The sequence below is a fragment of the Mustela erminea genome, chromosome 11 (genome assembly GCF_009829155.1).
Source record: "Mustela erminea isolate mMusErm1 chromosome 11, mMusErm1.Pri, whole genome shotgun sequence".
Taxonomy (NCBI): Eukaryota; Metazoa; Chordata; class Mammalia; order Carnivora; family Mustelidae; genus Mustela; species Mustela erminea.
Window position 1 is genome coordinate 71,569,846 of NC_045624.1, and position 25,667 is coordinate 71,595,512.

Here is a 25,667-nt window from a genome sequence, read left to right on the forward strand (position 1 = left end):
GATTACTTATGGATGGAGACTATGGGTGATTGTTTTCTTCTTTTGAAAAATCCTCACTGCCTCCATCCCCCCCAGATCTGTAAAGAATATTCGCCAATTAAATTATCATGGACTTATAAATTTATACCACCCTTTTTTTAAAGGACATAATACAACTACACATCTACCACAAATCTCATCCCAAAAAGGAGAGAGAAGGCACAGCTCCAGGAATACGCTGTCCTGGGATCTAGCCACTTTCATCAGCCTCTCCAGACACGGTTACCAAACCTCATAAGCCTAACTGCCAACACTGACAGGCAATTATATCTTCACTGCTCACATGCCATCTACCTCTACTTCATTTCACTGTCACCTCAGTTATTAACAATGAACAGTGAAAATAATGGTACTCTGCCCCAATCTTATCTACTCTCTCCATATTATAAAGCTTAATCTCTTTAAAAATAAATAAAAAGCAGTGTACATACCATATAAAGGAGAATCCTTAAACCAAGTTGTATCTGTAACAAATATTCTCTCTCTCAGCAACATAAATACACACCAGTTTATTACTTGAGCTTTCATTTATAAGCCACAGGTTATAGACTATTATTCCTTCTGATACACGTATCTTCTTTTGCAGGAATTCTCAACTGAATAATGGAAGAACTGCTACACCTGGTCAGTTCAAAGGCCACCCTTTGATGGGTCAGGTATCCAGTGTCCATCAGCAGCTCTAAAGGACATCTGTCAGAGATCACTTATGTGATGTAATAAGGTATATAATAAGCACACAAGTATCAGGGTTTTTTTCCACTTCATTTCCTCTTCCTACCTAATTTCCTCACACAGTCACTACTCCCCAAGAACTGAATAGACCTTGGGATCAGATCAAAATCTCTGCTGTGTATCAGAAGATGGACAAAAGGTAACACAGCAGCAATGTCTGTAACAACAAAAAAACTGGAAACAATCCAAATGTTCATTGATACTGGGGCAAATGCCAATAATGGAATACTATGCAGGAGTGAACACTCTCTACATGACACTGAACATAAAGCAAATCACTAAAGACTGCTTGCAACATACCATTAAGTTCAAAAACAGGAAAACCAACAAACTATATATATAGATTTATAGTGTATATATACACTACACACACACACACACACACACACACACATATGAGATACAGAAAAGCAAAGCAATGATAAACAAAATTCAGAATTGCAGCTACCTGAGGTGGTAAGAAGCTAGGGTTAGATTTTCAAATGTATTTGAATGTGCGTTATTTCTTAAGTTGGGTAAGAAGTATAAAGTTAGGGTTTTTTGTGTTGTTGTTGTCTTTTTTAAAGATTTTATTTATTTATTTGACAGACAGAGATCACAAGTAGGCAGAGAGCCAAGCAGAGAGAGAGGAGGAAGCAGGCTTCCTGCTAAGCAGACAGCCTGATTCAGGGCTCAATCCCAGGACCTTGGGATCATGACCTGAGCCGAAGACAGAGGCTTTAACCCACTGAGCCACCCAGGCACCCCATTGTTGTTTTTTAATCATTTATCTTTTTTTTTTTTTTTACTTATTTGTCAGAGAGAGCGAGAGCGAGCACAGGCAGACAGAGAGGCAGGCAGAGTCAGAGGGAGAAGCAGGCTCCCTGCAGAGCAAGGAGCCCGATGTGGGACTCGATCCCAGGACACCGGGATCATGACCTGAGCCGAAGGCAGCCGGTTAACCAACTGAGCCACCCAGGCGTCCCTTTTTTTTTTTAAAGTAGTTTCCACACTGGGTGTGGGGCTTGAACTCACGACGCTGAGATCAAGACCTGCTGAGATCAAGAACTGGACACTTAACTGACTGAGCCACCCAGGGGTCCTTACCTATGCATTTCATATTTATCCTTTCGTAAGTAAAATATAATTAATTTAGGTATTTCTAAAGTATGCAGAACATCCTTCTGAAGAAATCAGCCAATGCTCCTACCATCCACGACACCCAGGTCTCTACTGTCACTGTAGTTTGAGAAAAGAAGTGAGTCAATTCAATTCTTCTCTTGGAATTAGGGAACATGGAGGCAAGAAATGTCCAGAAAAGAACAGAAGGCAGGCGCATCTTACATGAATGATATAACCATATAAATCTATAAACATCCCAAAAATCAACCATAAAGTACAATTTACACAATAAACCTACTAGTCATGTTGCAGATTCAAATACTCTTCTCTGCTGTTTTCCTCCTGACATATATCATCCCTATTTCTTCAGTTACACACTAAGGAAAGTAACCGGCATATGAGAGTTCATAATGTACACACACTCAGTGTTGCAGAATCACAAATAGTGATGATGTTATTGGATCAGTAACTTTACTACATATTGAGGATCTTTTTAAAAATAATGAGTCCTGGGGTGCCTGGGTGGTTTAGTTGGTTAAATGTCTAATTCCTGGTTTGGGCTCAGGTCGTGATCTTATGGGTCATGAGTTGAGCCCCACGTCAGGCTATGTGCTCAGTGCCTGCATGAAGATTCTCTCCCTATGCTCCTTCCCCACACACTCTCTCTCTCAAATAAATAAATCTTTAAAAAATAAACAGTGAGTCCACAGGCACCTGGGTGGCTCAGTTGGTTAGGCGTCCAACTCTTGATTTCAGCTCAGGTCATGATTTCAGGGTTGTGAAATCCCTCTGTCCCCCCTACTGTGCACTAACTCACTCTTTCTAAAAAACAACAACAACAACAACAAAAAAGTAAGTCCTGGCTCCACGTGAGATATTCTGATTTCGGGATGAAGTGTGACCTAGGATTCACAATTGTTTGAAGCTTTCCAGGTGCTTCTGTGCAACAAAGTTTGGGAACCACTATGCTAGATGCTTATTCTATGAAGAGATGGCTCCCAATACTTGAATAAATTTTCTCTCCCCCTCCTTTTCTTGTTTAAAAGTGTATATAGTTTCGGCTCAGGTCATGATCTCAGGGTCCTGGGATCAAGCCCGCATCGGGCTCTCTGCTCAAGCAGGGAGCCTGCTTCCCCCTCTCTCTCTGCCTGCCTCTCTGCATACTTGTGATCTCTGTCTGCCAAATAAATAAATAAAAATCTTTTTAAAAAAATGTATATAGTGAGAAACAACCTCATTAAATAGAACGGACTCAGGGATTCATCCCATAATTTTTGGTCATGTGTAAACTGATGTATAAGTGAAGGAAACTGATCTGCAAAAAGAGGAGTATCAGATACTGTGAAAGATAAGAGATGATACAGAGAACGCCACTGATTCCAAATGCCTTTTCAGTTTCCCAAGAGGCCCAACTATATTTCATTTACCTTCCTCTGAAATCTATCTTTGTAATAACCCTCTATTTTCTCTCCTTCACTTAAATAATAATAGGTTTTTGAAAATAAAAAAGCCCAGGGTGCCTGGATGGCTCAGTTGGGTAAGCATCTGACACTTGGCTTTGGCTCAGGTCACCAACTCAGGGTCGTGGGATTAAGCCCCATGTTGCCCACCTCCCCTCTCACCCATGCAGGAGAGAGTTTGCTAGAGATTCTCTCTCCCTTTCTGTCTCCTTCTGCCTCTCCCCCTGCTCATGCACTCTCTCAAATAAATAAATAAATCTTAAAAAAAAAAAAAGATAAAAGCATTACTAGAATTAAGCTACTTATATTTACATTTAGCTATATTATTCAAATCAGTATTTTATAATTTTTTAAAAAATGGTTTAACTGCTTCATCTATATAGTAACAACAGAACTGCCACCTGGTGGCAGCATACCTACTGGACTATAGGATTTATTTTTTGGAAAGGAATAACCTCTTCAAAAGTTAAACATATCAAATATGTATTCTTCTAACAGTCTTCTGCTACTTTTAGGATAAAATCCATACCACTTCAAATAATACATACAGCTTCTCATGATCTGATCCCAGCCTATTTCTCCAAACTAATTTCTGCTATGTAGCTTGATTTTCTATGCTCCAACAAGAGAAGGATGATGGTGGCTAATACTTCCTGAACTCTTTTCATAGTCTGACAATATTCTAAGTGCTTTATAAGTATTAGCTGAATTCTCATAATAAACCCAAGGCAGGTATTATTACCATTCTCATCTTTCAGATGGGAAGCAGAGGCACAGAGAGGTTAAGTAACTTGCCTAAAGTCACAAAGCTAAAAATGGCAGAGCCGTGATTTGATCCCAGATGGCATGGTCTAGTCTAAGCTCATAACCACTACAAATTATATAGCTTTTCACAACAACAACTCTGAAAAATTAGGTGGCACACACAAACTTTTCCTGATTCCCATTCATTCCCCAATCTGGAATCTACACTTCCCTTTCCGATCAACTACTGCTAAAGCTAATGGTCACTTTTCAAGCCTCCTTCATACTTGATTTCTCATTTTTGACTAGTACTCCCCCCTTACTTGAAACTCTGTCTTCTCTCAGTTTCACAAACATCATCATCTTCTAGCTTTGCAAAGTTTGTGTCTCAGCATCCTTTGTAGATACTTCTTCACCTGCCTTTTAAACATGGGTGTTTCCACAGGATTCAACTCTCAGTCTGCATTAGTCTTCTTCCTGACTGAACTCCTCACTTCCACAGTATCGCTAGTATTTTTAAACCAAGTATTGATCTCTAGCATGGGCTTCTGTTTTCCACTCCAAATACACATTCAGTTTTACACTGGGATGCCATATAAGCACCTCCAACTCAACATATCTAAAACAAACTCATCTTTATCTTACTCAAATATGTTTCCCTCCAAATATGCCCACATTTCCCCTCTCAGATACCCATTTCACTCAAACTCTTCTCTTCCCCCACATATATTCATCTTCCTTATCTCAGAGATTAGCATCCAACTTCTTCTCAGTTGCTCAAGTCAGAGTAGAGTCATCTCTTGCCTTAGCCTATTTGGACTGCTGTAAAAAAATATTATAGACTTAGCGCTATATACAGAAATTTATTTCTCACAGTTCTGGAGACTAGTCATAGCTGTGGAAGCTAAAGTCTAAGATTAGGGGCCAAAGATTTAGGACCTGGGGAGAGCCCACTTTCTAGTTCGTAAATGGTCATCTCTTTGCTTTAACCTCACATGATGGAAGAGGCAAGAGATCTATTTTTTTATAAGGGAACTAATCACATTCATAAGGGCTCTGCCCTCACGACCTAATCACCTTCCAAAGGGCCCACCTCCTAATACTATCACCTTGAAGTTGGGATCTCAACATAAGAATTTTGGAGAAACAGGGGTGCCTGGGTGGCTCAGTGGGTTAAAGCCTCTGCCTTCGGCTCAGGTCATGATCCCAGAGTCCTAGGATTGAGCCCCACATCGGGCTCTCTGCTCAGTGGAGAGCCTGCTTCCCCCTCTCTCTCTCTGCCTGCCTCTCTGCCTACTTGTGATCTCTGTCTGTCAAATAAATAAAATCTTTAAAAAAAAAAAAAAGAATTTTGGAGAAACCCAAACATCTTCCTTACCCTTATACAACCAATTACCAAAGCCTCTCAATCCTATCTCCTAAACACTGATCAAAGATTTAAGAGCCTGTGTAGGACTGAAGTTAAGAACACCATCTCTTTGGTCAGACAGACTGGGTTTAAACCTTTGCTCTGCCACTATGGCACTGTGCAAATTAATTAAATTAGTTAATTAAATTAAAAACTTAACCTCTCCAGTCTTCCCACCTATAAAATAGGGATAGCAACAGTATCCACAGCTCTAAGAACAGTTACAAGGATTAAAGGAGGTAATAAATATCCTTAGCATAAAGCCTAGCATTCGAAAGTACTCTTTAACTGGTAACTACTATTACTATCGAATTCATATTCTTTCTTCCACTGTCAAACTTCCCACTGTCCAAGTGAGTGATAATGAGGGAGAAATAGACGTATGGATAAATGAAGAGAAATTTAGAAGGTAAAATTAGCAGAATGTGGTGACTGGTTGGATCTGAAACATTAAGGAGAGTGCCAGGAAAACCAAATAGAATGTGAGGTAAAGTGGGCCTGGTTTTACTGGGTAGTGAATGGTGTTAGAATGAGAAGAAAAAGGCTAAGTATGAGACACATATTTTGAATTAAAAAAAAAAAAAAAAGAATGGGATTGGGTAAAAGCTTGCAGGATTTAGACCACATAAAAATCTAAGTGAACTGTACTCCACAGTAATAATCATAACCCTGAAGGCAACTTAAAACAGACACTATACTGTTCATGAACAGAGGATAAAGGAATTTTTCATGATATAAAAAAATCTACAGATATAAACAAATAACCTAGGCAAAACTACTTCTGGGACAATGAATGGTATTAAATCCATCTGCAAATCAACCAAAACTTTGTGTAGCATACAAGATAAACATTATGTATGCTAAGAATATTTTGGTGATTACTACCACAAAAACACTAGAAGTAAAAGGGAAGTCAAAATGACAACAAAAATACGTTATACTAGTAAAATACTGGGCTCACATATGAAAATGACAGGCCTTTTTGTTACTGAACAAGACTTGTTATTTTGTTCCCACAGTGAAAATGGATCAGTAATAACCAAGCCAAAAACCCAACAGGTGCTCTTCTGACCAACTGCATACACTTGTAAAACAGATGGCCATGGAATGAAATGACTCAATAGCCCACACAGAAACCAAACTTCTGTATCAGGCTCTTATCAATTCACTTAGAACCTATTATTCAAAGCAATAGTTTAAATTTTGGAAGAGCCCTTTAAAAACAGGCTCTTTTTAAAATTTTTAAATTTTGGAAGTCTCTAAAAAAAAAAAAAAAGAAGCACAATGGAAGATAATCCTACGGAGATGTATGGTTCTCTGTCTACCCCTCTCTCCTGTCCACCTGAGCACATGTATTCTCACTCTCTGTCCCTGCGTACAGAAAAAATGCATACAATACCTAATATTTTATATATAACAATTGGCAACAACCCAATTAAAAAATGGGCAAAGGACTTAAATAAACATTTTTCCAAAACAGACACATGGCTAAAAAGTGTATGAAAAGATGCTCAACATCCTCTATCATTAGGAAATCACAAATCAAAACACAAGGACATATCACTTTCCACCAACTAGAACAGTTATAATAAAAAGAACAGAAAACAGTAAGTGTTGGTGAGTATACGGAGAAACTGGAACCTTCATACATTGCTGGTGTACATGTAAAATGGTACAGATGCTGTGGAAATCCAGTTTGGCAATTCTCAAAAAACACAGAATTGCCTTTTGATTTAGCAATTCCACTCCTAGGTATATACTCAAGAGAAATGAATACAGGTACTTTCATGCCAATGTTCAAAGCAGCACTATTCATAATAGCCAAATAGAGGAAACAGTTCAAATGCCCATCAATGGATGAACAAAGTACAGTAAATGCTACATACAATAGAATATTATTCAACCATAAAAGGGAATGAAATATAGATGCATGGATGAAAAAAGCCAGCTGGTAAGGGTCAAATATTATAGGATTCCATTTATAAGAAACATCTGGAATAGGTACACTCAATAGAAACCGAAAGCAGACTGGTGGTAGTTGGGAACTAGGGGAAGGAGGGAAAGAAGAGTATCTGTTTAATGTATAGGGTTTTACTCTAGGATGATAAAAATGTTTTGGAACTAGATGGAATCGGTGATTGCAAACTGTATTTACCAAATGCCACCAAACTGTTCATTTTTAGATGATTAATTTTTGTTAGGTGAATTTCATCTCAATTTTATTATTTTTCAGTGTTTTTTTTTAAAGATTTTTTTTTTTTAATTAATTTGACAGACAGAGATTACAAGTAGGCAGAGAGGCAGGCAGAGAGAGAGAGAGGTGGAAGCAGGCTCCCTGCTGAGCAGAGAGTCCAATGCGGGGCTCGATCCTAGGACCCTGGGATCATGACCTGAGCGGAAGGCAGAGGCTTTAACCCACTGAGCCACCCAGGTGCCCCTCATCTCAATTTTAAAAAATCATAGCTTCTTTGTATCTAGCACCAGAACTTAAGTTTTCAATCACGATCTCATTTATTCTCCAAAATACATGTTGAGATTCATGTCCTGCAACAGGATTATTCCCATAGAAAATAAACTGCAGAATTTGTGATAATTTAAATAACTGCCTGCTAAGTAAAAGTCCATAGTTGCAGCTGTAGGCGTTCAAAAATATCAACTGGACAAATAAGCAAATAAATGTTTCCAAAAGTCCTAGTTTCTTTTACAGTATGCCAAATAGCTATATTATAAATTCTTATACATATATACCCCAGATGCAAAACTTCTATAAGTTTTTCCAAATTAAGGTTTTAAATTTTAATTTTCATTTTAGTGGAATCCAAAGAAATTTAAATAATGTTCCTTATCATTTAATGTTTAACAATTTTCCATGAGAAATTTTTCTAGTTCGATATTGGAAATTTACTTACATTTCAATAATTAGTAGCCCATAATAGATATTTTACAGTCATAGTTTAGCTTTTCCTACAAATTTTATATATAAAGATAAGAGGTGTTTTTGTTTGAAAATAATTCTTGCCCCAACTTGTCATATTCTCGTCACTTGGATATATCCTATCTTTGCCACTTCCTTTCTTCCATGTGCTCAATTCAACTTTCAGTTTCAGTGCCGAGACATGACAGACCTCTTTGCTAAGTCTCTCTTCACTGGATCTTATTATGGCTTTTCACCCACTTCCTGCCATTTCTTGGATTTGCTTTAGAAGCCTTTCTTCACTATACACTTTAAAAAGACTATTCTGGGGGCACCTGGGTGGCTCAGGTCATAATCCAGGGGTCCTGGGATTAAGCCCTGCATTGGGCTCTCTGCTCAGCAGGGAGCCTGCCTCCCCCTCTCTCTGCCTGCCTCTCTCTCTGCCTACCTGCGCTCTGTCAAATAAATAAATAAAATATTAAAAAAAAAAAGGACTATTCTGCCCATACTTTCCTCCATATTATCCCTCTCGAGGATATTAAAAACCAAGCCTGAAGGTCTTGAATTAGTTTTTGTCACAACACACAACTATTAGAATAAATGATGATGGGAAAAAATGATGATGAAGGTATCAAACTCCTGTATCCATTCTGAAGCTAAGTAAGCTATGTGACATATGAGAATAAAAAACTAGTAAGTTTTAGGTGCCTGGCTGGCTCAGTGGCAGAGCATGCAACTCCTGTTGCACTCCTCTGTTATAGTATGTATTGTCCAAAGTAAAGGATATTTTGTAGGACTGTTTCATGCATTACCTTAGGAAAGATAATTCTGGGGCAAGCAATACAAAGTCTGAATTAAATGAAATGTCTAAAAAGCCCCACGCAGGCTCAAAAAGAAAAAAAAACTAGAAAGTTTTAAAGAAACAAGGATGAAGAGCAATTTTCTTAGTGGAAGAGCAATGTATCTGAAATATGCAAAGAACAATTTTGCACCACAAGTAACTTTGTCTATCAGAATGTAAACAGCAATTGAAAAGTCCAGCTATCAATAAGGTAACAGCTTGCACCAAGCTCTGTCCCTTTTTGCATACAACTGGTACTATTTTTCAAACTGAAAATGCTCACTAAACAAATAAAAATCATATAATTACTACTCACTGAATGCAAGAGGCAAATTTTTTTAAGAGGCAAATTTTTAAATAATTATTCAACAAATAATATCAGTTATGCTGAATAGCTGGTGCAAAACATTGATTTTACTGAATTCTGTTACATGAACAGAATGTTAAGTATACCCAATGTGAATGTATAGGAGTAGTAACATTAATTAATAATACTAACTACCCAACTGTCTCCTAATTTTGTTCACTAATATTCTAATACTTTCTTTACATGACAGCATAAATAATTTCACTTGGAAAAAATGAAGTCATTCAAAGTAGCTTAACACAAAGACACCCTATGTAGTGTCATCCCCATCAGCACCTTGTAAATGGGGTTAGCCCAGCTCTGAAAATATTTACTTAATAATGCAGTAATGTCTCACATCTCCATGGGTTAGGGTTCTTGCTTCATTAACACTGAGGAAGTTAACAGCAACAAAAAACAAGTAGAAAAACTTAACTATCATAAAGCCCACTCACTGGTCTCCATTAGCTCTGATTTTTATAAACCAAATGGACTGAGTTTTCTAGTCACAGCAAATCTCAGACAGCAAATTGGGAAAAGAGGCAGATGAAATGGAGCAAGGCAAGACAAGTATGACCATGGCAATGAGAACAGACAGCAAGGAAAAAAGAACTACAAAACAGAAAGGAAGTCTGTGCAAGTCTAATAGTGGCTCCCCCAACTATGTAATACAAGCAGCACTGGAATAAGAATGACAGTTGCAGGACTACACCAAAGTGAGGGCCCTTGCGAAACCTACCTTTTCTGTGTCTCATTTTTTAATTCTCTTTAATAACCATACAATATAAAAAGTTCTTCATCATACTGTATTTGATAACATTTTATTGTATTTAAAAATGATGTTTAAACATTTTTTACTGATCCTAAAAGAAATATTATAGAGAATTTGGAAAATACTGAAAGTGTAAAAAAAAATTAAAATTGCCAATAACCCACCACCCAGAGATAGCCATCATTTACATCTTAGTGCATTTTTTTCAGGCATCTTCATAAATAAGTATGTATATGTATTTTACATGATAACATTTTTATTAAGCTGGCATTATTTGTGGACATTTTCCCAACTCAAAAAGTCTTTATAGCATTATTTTAATGGCTACATTACCAGAATTTATTCTATCATTGCAGATTTTGGTTGTTATTTATAAAGCATACTATTTTGCATACATACCATAAAAAATAATCATTTATAAAATCTAGATACAAAAAGGAAATTTTTCAATGATCAGCTTACTGAACACCAAGAAAAAAATTCTGAAAGTTATGGTTCATAAAACCAAGTTCAATGAACAAATAAGACATTCAGAAAGCCAAGTTTCTAAATCAGTTTTAGAATTGATCAGTTTAAGTGATTTCTGATGCCAGCAATAACAGACTTCCAATTACAGGTCAGGCATCATGAGTGGCTACATTAATATCAAGAGCCTTCTTTGTAAAGCAGTCTCAAAAACAAGGTAGCAGCATTTAATGCACTTTTACAAGGAAAAAATTCACCCCAAATCCCACTGTACCTCCTCTCTCATTGTACTTATTACCCAGTGTCTGTCTCTTCCACTGAACTGTGAACAACTTAACAACAGAGACCGACATCCCCTCTAAATTTCCAACTGTTGGTATAAAACTGTTCAATAAAAGTTTGCTGAATGACTTTACAATACAAAAATTTTAAGTCTTAATCTAAAAGCACACAAGTTTAAACAAATGGAATAATGTATACACTAATTTGATGATGCTGTTTCATTCTATTCCCATATTCCTAATGGTCTTCAAAATCTTAATGGCTGCATAATATTCCATTGCACTTACATGATATGGTTTAGAAAATAATTATTCTAATATTCTCTTTGAAAGCTGTTTCCAGTGTTTTCAGATTGTACAGGTAACGTTCCAGCAAACATATCCTGCCTTATAAATCTGACAGATTTATTTCTGACTAGAAAAATTGGGCTCAACGCTAGAATAGACAATAATCTTATACAATAAAAGTGAATATTAAAGAAAAAGATTTTCACCCTATAGGCAGAGTTTTGAAGGACAGGCAAGAACACACATAGACACAAAGAAACCAGAGGGTTTTTTGGCCAAATCAATTAAAATAAATCCTCTGTTACAATATGTATTGTCCAAAGTAAAGGATATTTTGCAGGACTGCTTCATGCATTACCTTTAGGAAAGACACTTCTGGGGGCAGGCAATACAAAGTCTGAATTAAAAAACAAAATGTCTAACTAGAAGATCAATGCTTTCCAAACGAGGCACACACTTTACCTCCACTTTCTTGGATTCAGAGACTGCTGAGCTCAGGCTGCAGAAATGTAAGCAACTTTGTGCTTCTGAAAATGTACTGATTCCCCTTTTTCACCATTTACAGATTTTAAAGTAAAATCTACCAGGTAAAAGCACTCAAGCTCTGATCTTAGATAGAAGGAACTTAGGGGAAAGCCAACTCTATTTCAGAAATGTAAAGCTAGTGTATATGCACAATCATCTAAGAAACTTGTGTTGAGCATCTACCAAGGCATCTCTGCAGTATGGCCCCTCGAGGATTACTAAAATCATGGAGCCAGCTTCCTTTATTCGTTTTATTCGAAGGGACGAAAGGAGAGGAAGAAAGAAAAACAGTTAACTATATTATAATTTAATTGTGGTCCAAGTATGATTGCTAACAATTATCTTTAATAGGGCAGAATATAATCTATAAAAGGTAACGTCGTCATAACCGAGGTAGGGGGCCTTTGAGAACAGCCAGAAAATATGCTCGAATATGTGATTTTTAAAAGAAATACGCTATTTAATTTACAACTTGTCTACATCAATTTTTTCACGACGCCCAGTGAGTAATATCTGTTCATAGTCTTGTATTGTTCGCTTTACAGGTTTTCTCTTCCACGCAGACATAGAATAGTGACTCCCTGAGACATACATAACAATTCAATTATTTGAAGCAGGAATTCTATAGGTTGCTTAGAATATGGTTACCTTTCGTCCCCCGCAGTTCCATTCACAGACTGCACTAACATTCCAGACAATACAAAAGCGCATGCCACGACAAAGACCTCCAAACACAAACATATAAAGCTATGCTTCTAAAAACGCCCCCAACGCGAACTTCACAGCTGGCACTTGTGGCACACTCAAACCACCACTAAGGCAGCTGTCACAGGCCAATCACACACCCAGAAGTGCCAGCGTGCCACCAAAAAAAGCTAAGCTGATGATCGGCGTACAAATCCCCCACTAAATAAAGAAAAGCCCTAAATCCCCACCCTGAAAAGCACAATGCCGGCACTACCCAGGAAACTCCTTAAAACAGTGAAAGGCTGGCGATTTAAAAGCAATGAATACCAGCTTATAGCTATACAGTAAAGAAAAGGTTTTATTTGAGCATTCACAAGAAAGAAGCCACACCAGCCAATCATCACGGAAGTATCATCTGCTAGGTAGTAACACCAGGCTTTTTCAATTGGAAAAAGAGAAGAGGGCAAGCGTAAAATTCAGGTCCTGAAGCACCTCTCTCCCGGGTAGCGAACCAGGGCTGCTGCGACCGCCGCTTGCCAGGCCCTCTCCCACCCCTTTCCAGCCACCGCCTCCCACCGCGGGCCCAAGAGCCTCCGGGAGCCTCCGGCTCTCTTACCTTCGCTTTGCCGGCCTCCAGTTTCTTCTGTCTCTCCTCGTCCTCCATGGCCTCTGAAGGGAAAGCTGAGGGAAGACAGGGAGAGGGTCGGGGGTAAAAAGGGAAGGTCGATTCCGACAGAGGTGGGACCGCAAGATCCGCCGCCTGGGGAGCAGGGCCGGGCCTGGCGCTCCCCCCGCCCGGCGTGGAACCAGTCTCCGCGCTCACTGGCTGACCGTCCTCAGCCGCACAGGGAACGCCGTCACCGCCGCCGCCATCTTCGTCTCCACGTAAACACACGGCAAGGCGGGAGTGGGAAGGGGGGGCACGTCGGTCCGCGCAGCCGCCGCGAGCCCTGCCTAGCCGGGCAGGTGCGCCCGGGGCCCCGCCCCGTGTGCCGCTCCGCCCCCGCTGGGTTCGCGTGTCTTTGCGGGGGTACCCGGCCCGGCCCGGGAGCCCGGCTCGGACTCCGGCTCCCACAGGCGAAAAGCCCGCGAGGGTGAGCGCCCTTCTTCGGGGACGCACGCTCCCCCAGGTGGCGGTCTGGCTGAGAAGCTGGGAGAGAGGGGGTGTGCCAGGGGCGCCGGCAGGATTCCACCCACCGAGCTAGGGACTCGCTTTTAAAACACTGAGATTTTTCAAGTTACAAAAATAATATATATCTAAGGGCGAAGCTGGTGACCGATGAAGAACCCAAAGGAAAAGACTAAGGTGGGGCGGAGAGGAAAAGACCCACCGGACGTTAGTTTTTGGATCTAGATGAATTCCTCCTGTCGAAGAATTTGGGAGATCAGCCAGCAGTTCTCATTACTTTTTTAGCTCAAAGCCCCTCCCTTTTCCCCCCACACCGGCCCGCCCAATCTCCGATTCAGTCCTTCAAGGCCCACCTCACGCGCCGCCCAAAGAGCTTTTCGAGCTTTTCTGATCTCTTTGTTCCCTCCACCGCAGTTAGGAGTATCCAGTCACAACTTAACTCCCCTTCCACTCCTCCTTCGATCTCCCTCTCAGCAATGACGTCCTGAAAGGAACGTAGGCTTTGGAACCTGGGTTGGGGAGAACACACTTTCTAGCTTGAATGACCTTGAAGAAGTTACCTATCCTCCCTCAGGTTACCTGAAGTTTTGGAAGGGTTGTTAATATATGTGAGTCAATATATGTGACTGCCTCTGACATACTAAAATGTCCTTAATTAATGGTAGTTGTTTTTCCACTCCTCGTATTTCCTTTATGTACTCTGCATGATATTTTAGTAATTTATGCACCACTTTTTAGTCCACCTCATACTCTAGATTCCTTCATGGCAGAGGCTGTCTTGCTTATCTTGACATTACTGAAATGACTAGCATAGTGTTTTGCACCCCGTAACACTTGTTAGATTGAATTGAGCCATTTTAACAATTTTCATCTCTTCCCTCAATACTTTTTTTCTCCCCACCCTCTTACTCTCAAATCCATTTCTGTGGTAAGCTACACATGTTAATGTCTCAGGTTGATTACTCAGGCTGATCATGTTTCTCTGTTTTGAGCTAGGTTGGATTCAAACTAGCAGGTGTGAACTAAAATAAGTTATGAGTTCAATCATAGAAGTGGTGTTAGTGAAAATAGGGTTGAAAAATGAAAAGACCAAAGATCTAAAGTCTACCACTACCTGAAGACTAGGTTTAAAGACCTCTCATTTATAAATTCTTAGATTTTAAAAAATACTTTTTAGGGGTGGCTCAGTGGGTTAAGCCTCTGCCTTCGGCTCGGGTCATGGTCTCAGGGTCCTGGGATCTAGCCCCGCATCTGGCTCTCTGCTCATTGGGGAGCCTGCATCCTCCTCTATCTCTGCCTGCCTCTCTGCCTACTTGTGATCTCTGTCTGTCAAATAAATAGGTAGAATCTTAAAAAAATAATAATAATAAAATAAAAATTAAAAATAAAAAAGACTTTTTAGTCTCAAACTGTACAATGCATACATATTTGTGCCAGTTTTAACACTCAAGTATATACTGACCTGTTAACCTGAATTCGGCAATAGGTAAGATTAGGCATTTTATCATAGGAATAAAAGAATTGAGCCAGTAAAAGGAGAAGTGATTTATTTAGTCACCTACCTAGCTAAGAGTCAAACTAGGACTACAGCCAGGTGTTATAATATTGCAGTGATTTAAATACTGCCTGGATTAAGGGATTGTGTTTCTAGATTCCGATTGCCAAAAGGAGGAAGCCCTAAATTATCTGACAAGATGTTAGTAGATACTACTTTCTCAATGACAAAGGAAGTCAGCTGTTCCACTATGTACTAAAAATGTCCAAAAACCTTCTAAAGCAACAAGATTATTTCAAACTTTCCCTTCACTAAGACAGACCAATCATATACACCTGTTTTATATATAATAGATGCTCAGTAGATGTTGAAAGTTAATTGTGTGTTGACTTATGTTAGAAGAGCGTGTGGCACTTGTGCTCTGATGCTTCCTTATGGCACCTATTCATGTCATGTCATGTAATGTCATGTCATTCATTCATTCATTCCCTGAAAAGATATTTGAGCAAAGACTTGAAAGAGATGAGAGAATGAGCCATGGGGATAAGTGAGGTTATGGCAAGTCTAAAGGCCTGTGACTGTCATGTCTGTGACATGAGACTGTCATGTAAAAGAAAAAGCAGGATGTAAAGGTGGCTAGAGTACAGTGAGGAAGGAGAATAGTGAGAGGAAGTATCGAGGTAACAGGAGGCCAGATCCTATAGCATTCTGAAGGTCATTAGAAGGACTTTGGCTTTTACTCTCAGTGAGACAGGGAGCCACTGGAGAACATTGAGTAGGTAAGTGACATGATCTGGCTTATGTTGTTAAAAGACATCTGCTGCTATGAGGATATAGCCTGTGGGGAATCAGTCTGGATGCTGTTGCAATAACCCAGACAAGATATAATGGGAGTTTGGACCATGGTAGTGATAGTAAATCAGAGTCTGTATATATTTTGCACATGCAACTAATAATGCCACAGTATTTGTATGTGAAGCTTGAGACAGAGAAGAGTCAAGGTTGTAACTGAGTTGGGGAAGAGCTAATTTAAAGGAGACCAAGTTCATTCAGTTTTGGACACAAGTTAGCCATATATTAAGTATCCAAGAATTGATATCACATTGACCCTCATAGCCTGGAGTTCAGGAGACAGGTCCAAGCAAGAAATATAAATTTGAGAATAGCATATAGATGGCATTTTAAGTTAAGGGTTTGGATAAGACCATCTAGGGCCATGCTGTCCAATACAGCAGCAATTTAGCCAAATGTGGTTATTGAGTATGTGAAATACTGCTGGTCTGAACTGAGGTATGCTATAAGTGTAACAGTGAATTTCAAAGACTTAGAATTATAACAAAAGAACTTAAAATATCTCATTAATATTAATGATGAGTGTCCACAGTAAAAAAAGTACCTTGCATATTTACCACTCCATCTCCTTTAGACAAAGTCACTCTTTTGGAATTAAAAAAAAGTCCCAAAGAGCTTCGTAAGTCATAGCCAAGTACAGAAATTGGAAGTTAAGACTGATTTCATCAATCATGGATGGAATGACTTTACTGAAGAGAAATTATGTTGATATTTCTATAAAAACCAAGATCCAGAAGTCAAGCAAGGCTATGTGAGAGATTTTCCAAAAGTGCTGATTTTCTGTCAGTAAAAATTCTTTTTTTTTTTTTTTTTTCTAGATTTTATTTATTTATTTGTCAGAGAGAGAGCGAGCGGGAGCGAGCACAGGCAGACAGAGTGGAAGGCAGAGTCAGAGGGAGAAGCAGGCTCCCTGCGGAGCAAGGAGCCCGATGTGGGACTCGATCCCAGGACGCTGGGATCATGACCTGAGCCGAAGGCAGCTGCTTAACCAACTGAGCCACCCAGGCGTCCCTGTCAGTAAAAATTCTTAAACTTAGAACAAAAATAAAATATTTCCTGAAGGAAAAAAAATAATAATTTTATACCTCATATTAATATAAAAATATATTTCATACTGATTATATGTTGAAATGCTAATATTTGAGGTATAGTGGGTTAAATAATATATATATATATGAATTTCACCAGTTTCATTTTACTTTTTTTGTTAATGTACCTACTAGAAAATTTCAAATTACATATGTGGTTTGCATTTGTGGCTCACATTATTTTCCTATCGAAACTTGCTGCCCTGCGGAGCAAGTTTAGGTGAGGATGTGATTCAATGACTCAAGTCTCAGAGCACTCAACCTCGAAGAGGGAAGGGGAAAGGCCTCACCAAATGAGACTGCAAATTCCTTGCAGTGGATACTGCAAGGAATGAAAATTTTCCTCTACTCTTCAAAGGTTCTTCTGGATGGCCTAAGAATTAAATTGACATAAACAGATTAATGGGTGAGAATTGCATTTAATTTTCCATCTACAGGAGCCCCACATACATGAGAGATTCAAAGACAGAAAGGTAAAATGAGGTACATACGCTATCCTGAGCGAAGGAATGAGATGTGGCCTAGGGCATCAAAGGGGAGGAGAGCAATTTATAAGTAGAAAAGTTGTTTAGTAATCAGATGTTTTCCCTGCCATACAGATAAGTCATTCAGGTAAAATTTATATCTTCTAATGACTCAAATTCTGGGAAAGACCCCCAATTTAGACTTTCCCAGGCAGTTAAGGGAGGGGCAAAATTTCTCTTAAGCCTGTAGGGTTTTGATTGCCTTCACGGGGAGGAACTGTGGCAAGTGCTGCTAATAAGTGAAGTAAAATAAGACCTGAGAAATGGCCGCTGCATTTAGAAAGGTGGGTAACGAGGTTTCTATGCAAGTTGTAAATCAATCCTTAACTCTTTCCTGTTGAGTGCAAACTCTGCTTCAGTATCCTTCTCAACAAAGAGCCTTTGAAAGTCACTTCCAGTGGACCAGAATTGAGAAGGAAAATCTGTCATTCCAGATTGGAATTACATTCCAGTGATTCTCCTGCATAACATCTGTACAACTCATAATTTAGCTACACTGCTTTTAGTGTTTACTTAATAGTAAGAACTGCACTACACCTGTTTCCAAAGAGGAATTAAAGATTTTTTTTTAATTTTTTATTTTTTATAAACATATAATATTATTTTTATCCCCAGGGGTACAGGTCTGTGAATCGCCCGGTTTACACACTTCACAGCACTCACCGAAGCACATTCCCTCCCCTATGTCCATAATCCCACCCCCCTTCTCCCAACCCCCCTACCCCAGCAACCCTCAGTTTGTTTTGTGAGGTTAAGAGTCACTTATGGTTTGTCTCCCTGATATGAGGAAGTGGTGATGCAACATGGGGGTTTAAGGGGGTAGGAGAAGAATAAATGAAACAAGATGGGATTGGGAGGGAATTAAAGATTTCTAAGGGTACTTTTTCTATTTTCCATTTAAATACATATCTTCCTCCAACAATGATGGGTTACATTCCAATAAATCCACCATAAATGAAAACGCATTTGATACACCTAACCTACCAAACGTAATAGCTTAGCTTAGCCTACCTTACACTTGCTCAGAACACTTCTATTAGCCTACAGCTGGGCGAAATGATCTAATTTAAAGTCTATTTTATAATAAAATGTTGACTATCCCATGTAGTTTATTGAAAATGACACTGAGGTGAAAATTTATTGAATAATGTATTGAAATACTGTACTGAAAGAATGGTTGTAAGGGTACAAAATAGCTCTGAGTGCATCAGTTTTTTACCCTCATAATAGAATGACTGACTAGGACCTGTGGTTTGCTGCTGCTGCCCAGCATCACGAGAAAGTCTCCTACTGCATATCACTAAAGTAGGAAAAGATCCAAATCCAAAATTCAAAGAACAGTTTCTACTGAATGCATATCACTTTCACATCATTGTAAAGTCAAAAATTGTACGTTGAACCATCTTAAACTGGGGATTGTTTGTAGTGCTAGATCATATTGGCAAGATAGCAAACTAGTATATGAGGAGTACCTATTGCGAAGAGCAAACAAGAGACTGCTCCAATTATAGTTAAGCCATATTTTGAGAAGCTTTCTCCATCCTTCCCCACAGTACAGCCATGCCTCATTTTATTGATCTTCACAGACATTACGTGTTTAAATAATTTTTAAAGGTTTCTGGTAACCCTATGCCAAGCAAGCCTATCAGCACCATTTTTCCAACAGCAATTGCTCACTTGTGTCTTATTTTGGTAATTCTTGCAATATTTCAAAATTTTCATTAATAGTTGTTTCGGTGATCTATGATCAGCAATTATGAAATGCCAAGAGCTCAGATGATGGGTAGCATTTTTTAGCAAAAAGGTATTTTTAAATTACGTATGTACATTGTTTTTTAAGACATAATTAAGAATAATTCTATTGCACACTTAGGAGACTACAGCATACAGCAAACACAACTTTTATATACACTGAGAAGCCAAAATATATATTTGACTCGCTTTATTCTGATACTCCCTTTATGATGGTGGTCTGGAACTGAATGGCAATATCTCCGAGGTATGCTTGTCTTTTGTGACTGCCATTTCCATGTTAATTGATCCTTCACAAATTGGTCAGGTAAGACCTAGCAGTTACTTCATTTTAGTAGCCGATATAGGTCAAAACCTGACCTATGACCTCATAAAAGCTGCAGCAGCAACTGAGGCAATTCTTTAAATTCTGTGTTTAAAAAAAAAAAAAAAAAGATGGTTCTCTCTGAAATTGTTTGGAAGTAAATATAACTCCTAAATTCAGGAGAAGGGACACTACAGTTTGTCTTTAGCCTTTTCTCTAATAGATTAAATCATTTTTCTTTAGCTCTTTCTTATACGGTCTATTTAAAATATATTTGATCACCTTAGTTGCCATTCACTGGATCTTAACCAAATTCTAATAACTTACTTAAGTTAACCAAGTAATTTTCATTAAATGTTTAAACTATGTGTTTTACCATAGCAGAGTTATTTTGCATTTTCCTGTGTGCTTAACTCCTATTTGTATGTCACACCTCTTTTAATGACAATACTACATGATTGATTTATTAACCTCATTTTCTTTTTTTTTTTTTAAGATTTTATTTATTTATTTGACAGACAGAGAACACAAGTAAGCAGAGAGGCAGGCAAAGAGAGAGGGAGAGAGGAGGAAGCAGGCTCCCCACTGAGCAGAGAGCCTGATGCAGGGCTTGATCCAGGATCCTGAGATCATGACCTGAGCTGGAGGCAGAGGCTTTAACCCACTGAGCCACCCAGGCGCCCCCCTCATTTTCATTTAAAGACAGACACATTTTTCTCTTATAATTCTGGTTTTGTTTTAATATGTGGCTTTCTGGAGTTTTTGCCTAAGTCAAGTATCAATATGCAATTCAATTGTGTCCTTGTCCACAAATCTTTAAAATGTACAAAGACTTTTAAAATTTTAATACAATTCTTTAAGGTACCTCACCGGCTGATGAATTCTGTATTTTGTTATGCAAACCATTTAAAAATGACTCAGATTTAAAATGAGTCAGATTCTCTCAAATATCTCATCAATGACTCTTTCCAAACAGGTATCTGTCTTTCTCATTTTTCAGAAGTGTTCATTGTGAAACTAAATACTGAGGATTTTACTGATTGATTCCTTCAATTTTTCCAAGGCTAGGATAAAACACTGAGAGTGCAGATACAAGATCATATAATAATAAACAGTGTTATCTTCTTCTAACCTGGACCAAAATTATTCAGACAAAAGTTTCATCTCCAATTTTTCTGCTAACCCAGATAGTAATTATCTACCTCATTGTTTCACTATTTTGTCCAGCTTCACGGCTTTGCTTCTTCCCTAATTAGAAGACATGACCAGCTACCATTTCCACTGTACAGTTCTCACCATCACTTGCCATTCAAATTGCTTAAAACAATATTTAAGATCCTCCCCCCTATATCAACATTTCCAAACTTCTCTGTTTCAGTTAATGACCTTCTTCTGGTCTCCTCAACTTAAAATTTTGGAGACATCTTGTATTCTTCTCTACCTCATCTGTCATATCTATTAGAAACATCTCCCTTTGTGCTTTCTTTCCCACTGTCTTTTAATTTCCTCTAAGTTTTTCCTTTTCCACTGCCAACATGATAGACTAAACCCTGATTATCCATATTTTGAAAACTTCAGAAGACTCTAAGATGGTACATTGGATTCATTCCTCCCCATTACATACTGTTCCCCATAAAAGTCAGATTAGTTTTCTAAGATGCGACTTTCATGAAGTCATTCCATTATAAAATGACTCCCTACTGCATGTAGGATGAACTTCAAATCCTAAATCCATTTATTCAAAGCCTTCCATAACTTGCCCCAATTCTATTATGACCCCTAACTCCAATTCTTCTCCCTCACCAACTCCCCATTCTAGTCAGAAAGGTGTTCAAGGGGCTCCCCATACATTGACTCAGCAGTCTCATTTCCTGCCATGCCTGAAACCCATACACAACTTACAGGCTTCATAAGACAAATATTTATGGGACATACAATTTAGCTTATTTTGCGGATAAGTGACTAGGCCCTTAAATTAAACTGAAGAAAAAGACATTAAATGCTAAAGCCAAAAATGGTTTGTTTTACTTATTAATAGAGATGAAGGATATATAATAAAGAAAATAGGAGGAAGCATAGTGATGTATCTTCCACACTGTATAGAATAAGAAACAAAGGCCTGAGAGGTTAAATAACCTGCCCTACTTTTCATGATTGGGTAGGAAAAGTCCTACCATGTCCTGGCCCCGGAATGATCTAAATGTTAACTCCATTTTGCTAACCTGCTTGTCCAAACAAAATCAGTACATGCTTAAAGAATGTACTAAATAAAATTTAGGACATTTTCACTTAATATTTTAGGTTTCAAAAGATTATTAATGACTCATGAAACTAGTACTTGTTTAAAGTGGTCTAATGAGGGGCCCCTGCTCAGCTAGTTAAGCAGCTGCCTTCAGCTTAGGACATGATCCCAGGGTCCCGTGATAGAGCCTCGCGTTTGGCTCCCTGCTCAGCGGAGAGCCTGCTTCTCCCTCTCCCTCTGCCTGCTGCTCTGCCTACCTGTGCTGCTATCTCTCTGGCAAATAAATAAATAAAATATTTTAAAAAAATAAAAGTGGCCTAATGAACCTAATGATGTGTTAGAAAAATAGGAAGTGTACCTACCATCAAGATGGAATTATAAACCAGAAATCCAAAACATTGAAACTGATTACTAAGTAGAATACATACTAATTTCAGATCTTCAAGGATTTTCATATTGCCATGTAAACTATATAAGTTTCCAAAAGAGTTGTATCAAGGGTCCATGTGGTTTTTAGAATCAAGATACATTTAGTTTAAACATGAAAGGAAAGTTTAAATAATTAATCTTCCAGTTTTTCTTTTGTTGTAGCTAAGAATCTGTAAAATGCTGTACACCCACTATGTTTATGAGGTCCTTTTTTAGGCACACTGCTCTGAGTTGCTATGGCTTGGATTTGAGCGAAAGCAGCTTGTCTTTCCTGGGCTACTATGTTTGAACCTCTGTGAAGCCTGGGGGCAAAGGAGGCTCACCTCCTATGAGTTAGTGTGGCATAAAATTCCAACCAATTTTAGAACTTTTGAATGGAGTCACATTTTCTCCTTCTGTAAAGTAAAATGCCTTGTGAACTAAGAGAATTTAGGTATGATTCCAGTTTTCCATGAGACCTGTCATGCCATACTTCCTAATCTTAGAAGTTCCCGGAGGAACTCTATGACTCAGAAATGATGTCTTGGGCTACCTTACATTCCAGGATATCCACGCACAAAAACTCTATGGCCAAAGATGATCTGAGTATAACTTCTCATTTTTAAGGAAACTAACAAACCTATTAAACTATATGCCATTAAAAATGGACAAAATTGGGGCATCTGGGTGGCTCAGTGGGTTAAGCCGCTGCCTTCGGCTCTGGTTATGATCACAGTGTCCTGGGATAGAGTCTCACATCAGGCTCTCTGCTCAGCAGGGAGCCTGCTTCCCTCTCTCTCTCTCTCTCTGCCTGCCTCTCCATCTACTTGTGATTTCTCTCTGTCAAATAAATAAATAAAATCTTAAAAAAAATGGACAAAATTTTTTAAAAGGGTAAAATAACATAAAATATTAGAACTTTTTCTATATTTCCAGAATTAATATATATTTTCACATTGATTTTTTCTTTAAAAATTATTTATTTATTTATTGAGGGGGGTGGCATAGAGGGAGGGAGAGCATCTTAAGCAGATTCCATGTCCAGCCCAGAGCCCAGTGCAGGACTCGATCTAATAACCCTGAGATCATTGACCTGCAAAATCAAGAGTCAGATCCCTAACCGACTGAGCCACCCAGACAGGCATCCTTTCACATTAATTTCTATTCCCTCATCATTCATCCAAGAAACAAGGAACAGAACTCACCACTGTGAAGGTATATAAAGTAATCTTGAATGTGTTCATATACCCTGTGTATGTGTGTGTATGTGTGTATGTGCATAGCAGTCCTCAAAACTTTACTAGAGAGTCTCTTGGAATAAGTTAGAGCCAACAATCACCAAAAGCTTCTTTTTCTTTTCTTTTTTTTAAAGATTTTATTTTTAAGTAATCTCTATACCCAACATGGGGCTCAAACTCACAACCCCAAGATCAAGAGTGACAAGCTCCACCAACTGAGCCAGCAAGTGCCCCACAAATTTCTTTTTCTAATCTAATGACTAGAATGCCACTTGAAACTCTCTAGCAATGATTTATAAAAACTACCTAAATGCTTAAAAAGAGTTAATGTATTTGGAGTTGAATCTGACGTCAACATTGATAAACTGAGATATGACTATATCACTTTTTGAAAAAAAAATCCCAAGTTTCTAATTTAAATATAGAACCTCAAAGTTTATAGATAAAAATTGATTTAGAGTTATAAATTTTGCTGATTTTCCTTTATGAGCAATTTTAACTTTCATTTTTAAACATTTTTTTAGTAGTTTCAAATTTTTTTAATATTTTTTAATGTCCAGATTACATTTGCCCAGATTTTTTGCCCAGTGTGTCACTTAAAAGCCACTGTTTCCTTGTTGATTTTCTGCTTAGATAATCTGTCCGTTGATATAAGTGGGGTGCTAAAGACCCCTACCATTATTTTATTATTACCAATGAGTTCCTTTATGTTTGTTATTGCTTTATATATTTGAGTGCTCCCATGCTGGGGCATAGATATTTATATCTGTTAGATTTTCTTGTTGGATAGTCCCCCTCTATTATGATATAGTGGTTTTCGTCACCTCTTGTCACAGGCTTTGGTTTAAAATTGTGTCTTGGGTGCCTGGGTAGCTCAGTTAGTTGAATGACTGCCTTTAGCTCAGGTCATGATCCTGGAGTCCTGGGATTGAGTCCCAGGATTGAGTCCCAGGATGGAGTTCTGCATCAGGCTCCCTGCTCAGCAGGGGGTCTACTTTTCCCTCTGACCTTCCCCCTCTTGTGCTCCCTCTCAAATAGAATCTTTAAATAAATAAATAAATAAAATTGTTTGTCTGATATAAGCATTGCTATTCCAGCTTTCTTTTGACGTCCACATTTGCTACTTTCTTAACTTTATGCCTTCTACTATAGTGGTTCTCAAACGTTAGTGTGCCTATGAATTATATTGGGTGCTACTGCGCCTATGAATTATATTGAATGTTTACTAGAAATGTAAATTTCTAGGGCAGAAGGTCTGAGCCAGACCTAAGGGACCCAGGAATCTGCACATTTAACAGGCAGCACACTGTGACAGTGACGCAGGTAGTCTGAGGACAAGACTAATGCTATATCCTGAATGTCTGCCCTCCCCCTAAATCCCTATGTAGAAATCTTACTCTTGTTGTTATGGTATTAGAAGGTAGAGCGTTTTATAGGTGATTAGATCTCCACAGTGGAGCCCTCATGAATGGAGTAGTGCCGTTATAAAAGAGATCTTGGAAAGTTCCCTCTTTGTTTCTTGCCATGTGAGGATACAATGAGGAGTTGGCAGTCTGCAACCCAGAGGAAAGTTCTCACGAGAACCCAGCCATGCTGGCAACCTCATCTCAGACTTCAAGCCTTCAAAACTGTGAGAAATAAATTTCTCTTGTTTATAAACCACCCAGTTTATGGTATTCTGTTAGCACAACCCAAACAAACCAAGACAGCTTCTATATATAAATAATGCCAAATATGTAGCAACACAGATATGAAATTACCATTTCTTTTTTACCATTTCAATTGTAGCTATTGCTATAGAATTTAAATTTGGGGAAATGTGCATATGACATAATTTTAATATGGGAAGATCATCTTTAAATAATCTAGGTTTGAAAAACAAATATATTAACAGTTCACAGAAAAAGAAATGTAAATAGTACTTTAGAGTATGGAAGAATGTGGACCTAGCTCATAAGACAAATGCAAATTAGAACTATACTCAGGGGGTGCCTGACTGGCTCAGTGGGTTAAAGCCTCTGCCTTCGGCTCA

General features: G+C 38.4%; 1 protein-coding gene across 7 annotated transcripts in view; it reads right to left on the reverse strand.

Moving 5' to 3' along the window:
* Positions 1-25,667, reverse strand: part of AKAP9 (A-kinase anchoring protein 9) — a 194,756-nt gene that overhangs the window by 143,674 nt on the left and 25,415 nt on the right. For 4 of the 7 annotated variants that reach the window (XM_032305901.1, XM_032305902.1, XM_032305900.1 and 1 more), the window contains exon 1: positions 13,220-13,358. In XM_032305901.1, the coding sequence (XP_032161792.1) occupies positions 13,220-13,267 (48 nt within the window). In that variant the 5' untranslated portion in view covers positions 13,268-13,358. Of the gene's footprint in view, positions 1-13,219; positions 13,359-13,934; positions 14,016-14,085; positions 14,194-25,667 lie in introns of those variants that run through there. The other 3 variants (XM_032305897.1, XM_032305899.1, XM_032305898.1) reach the window with 3 other exon arrangements.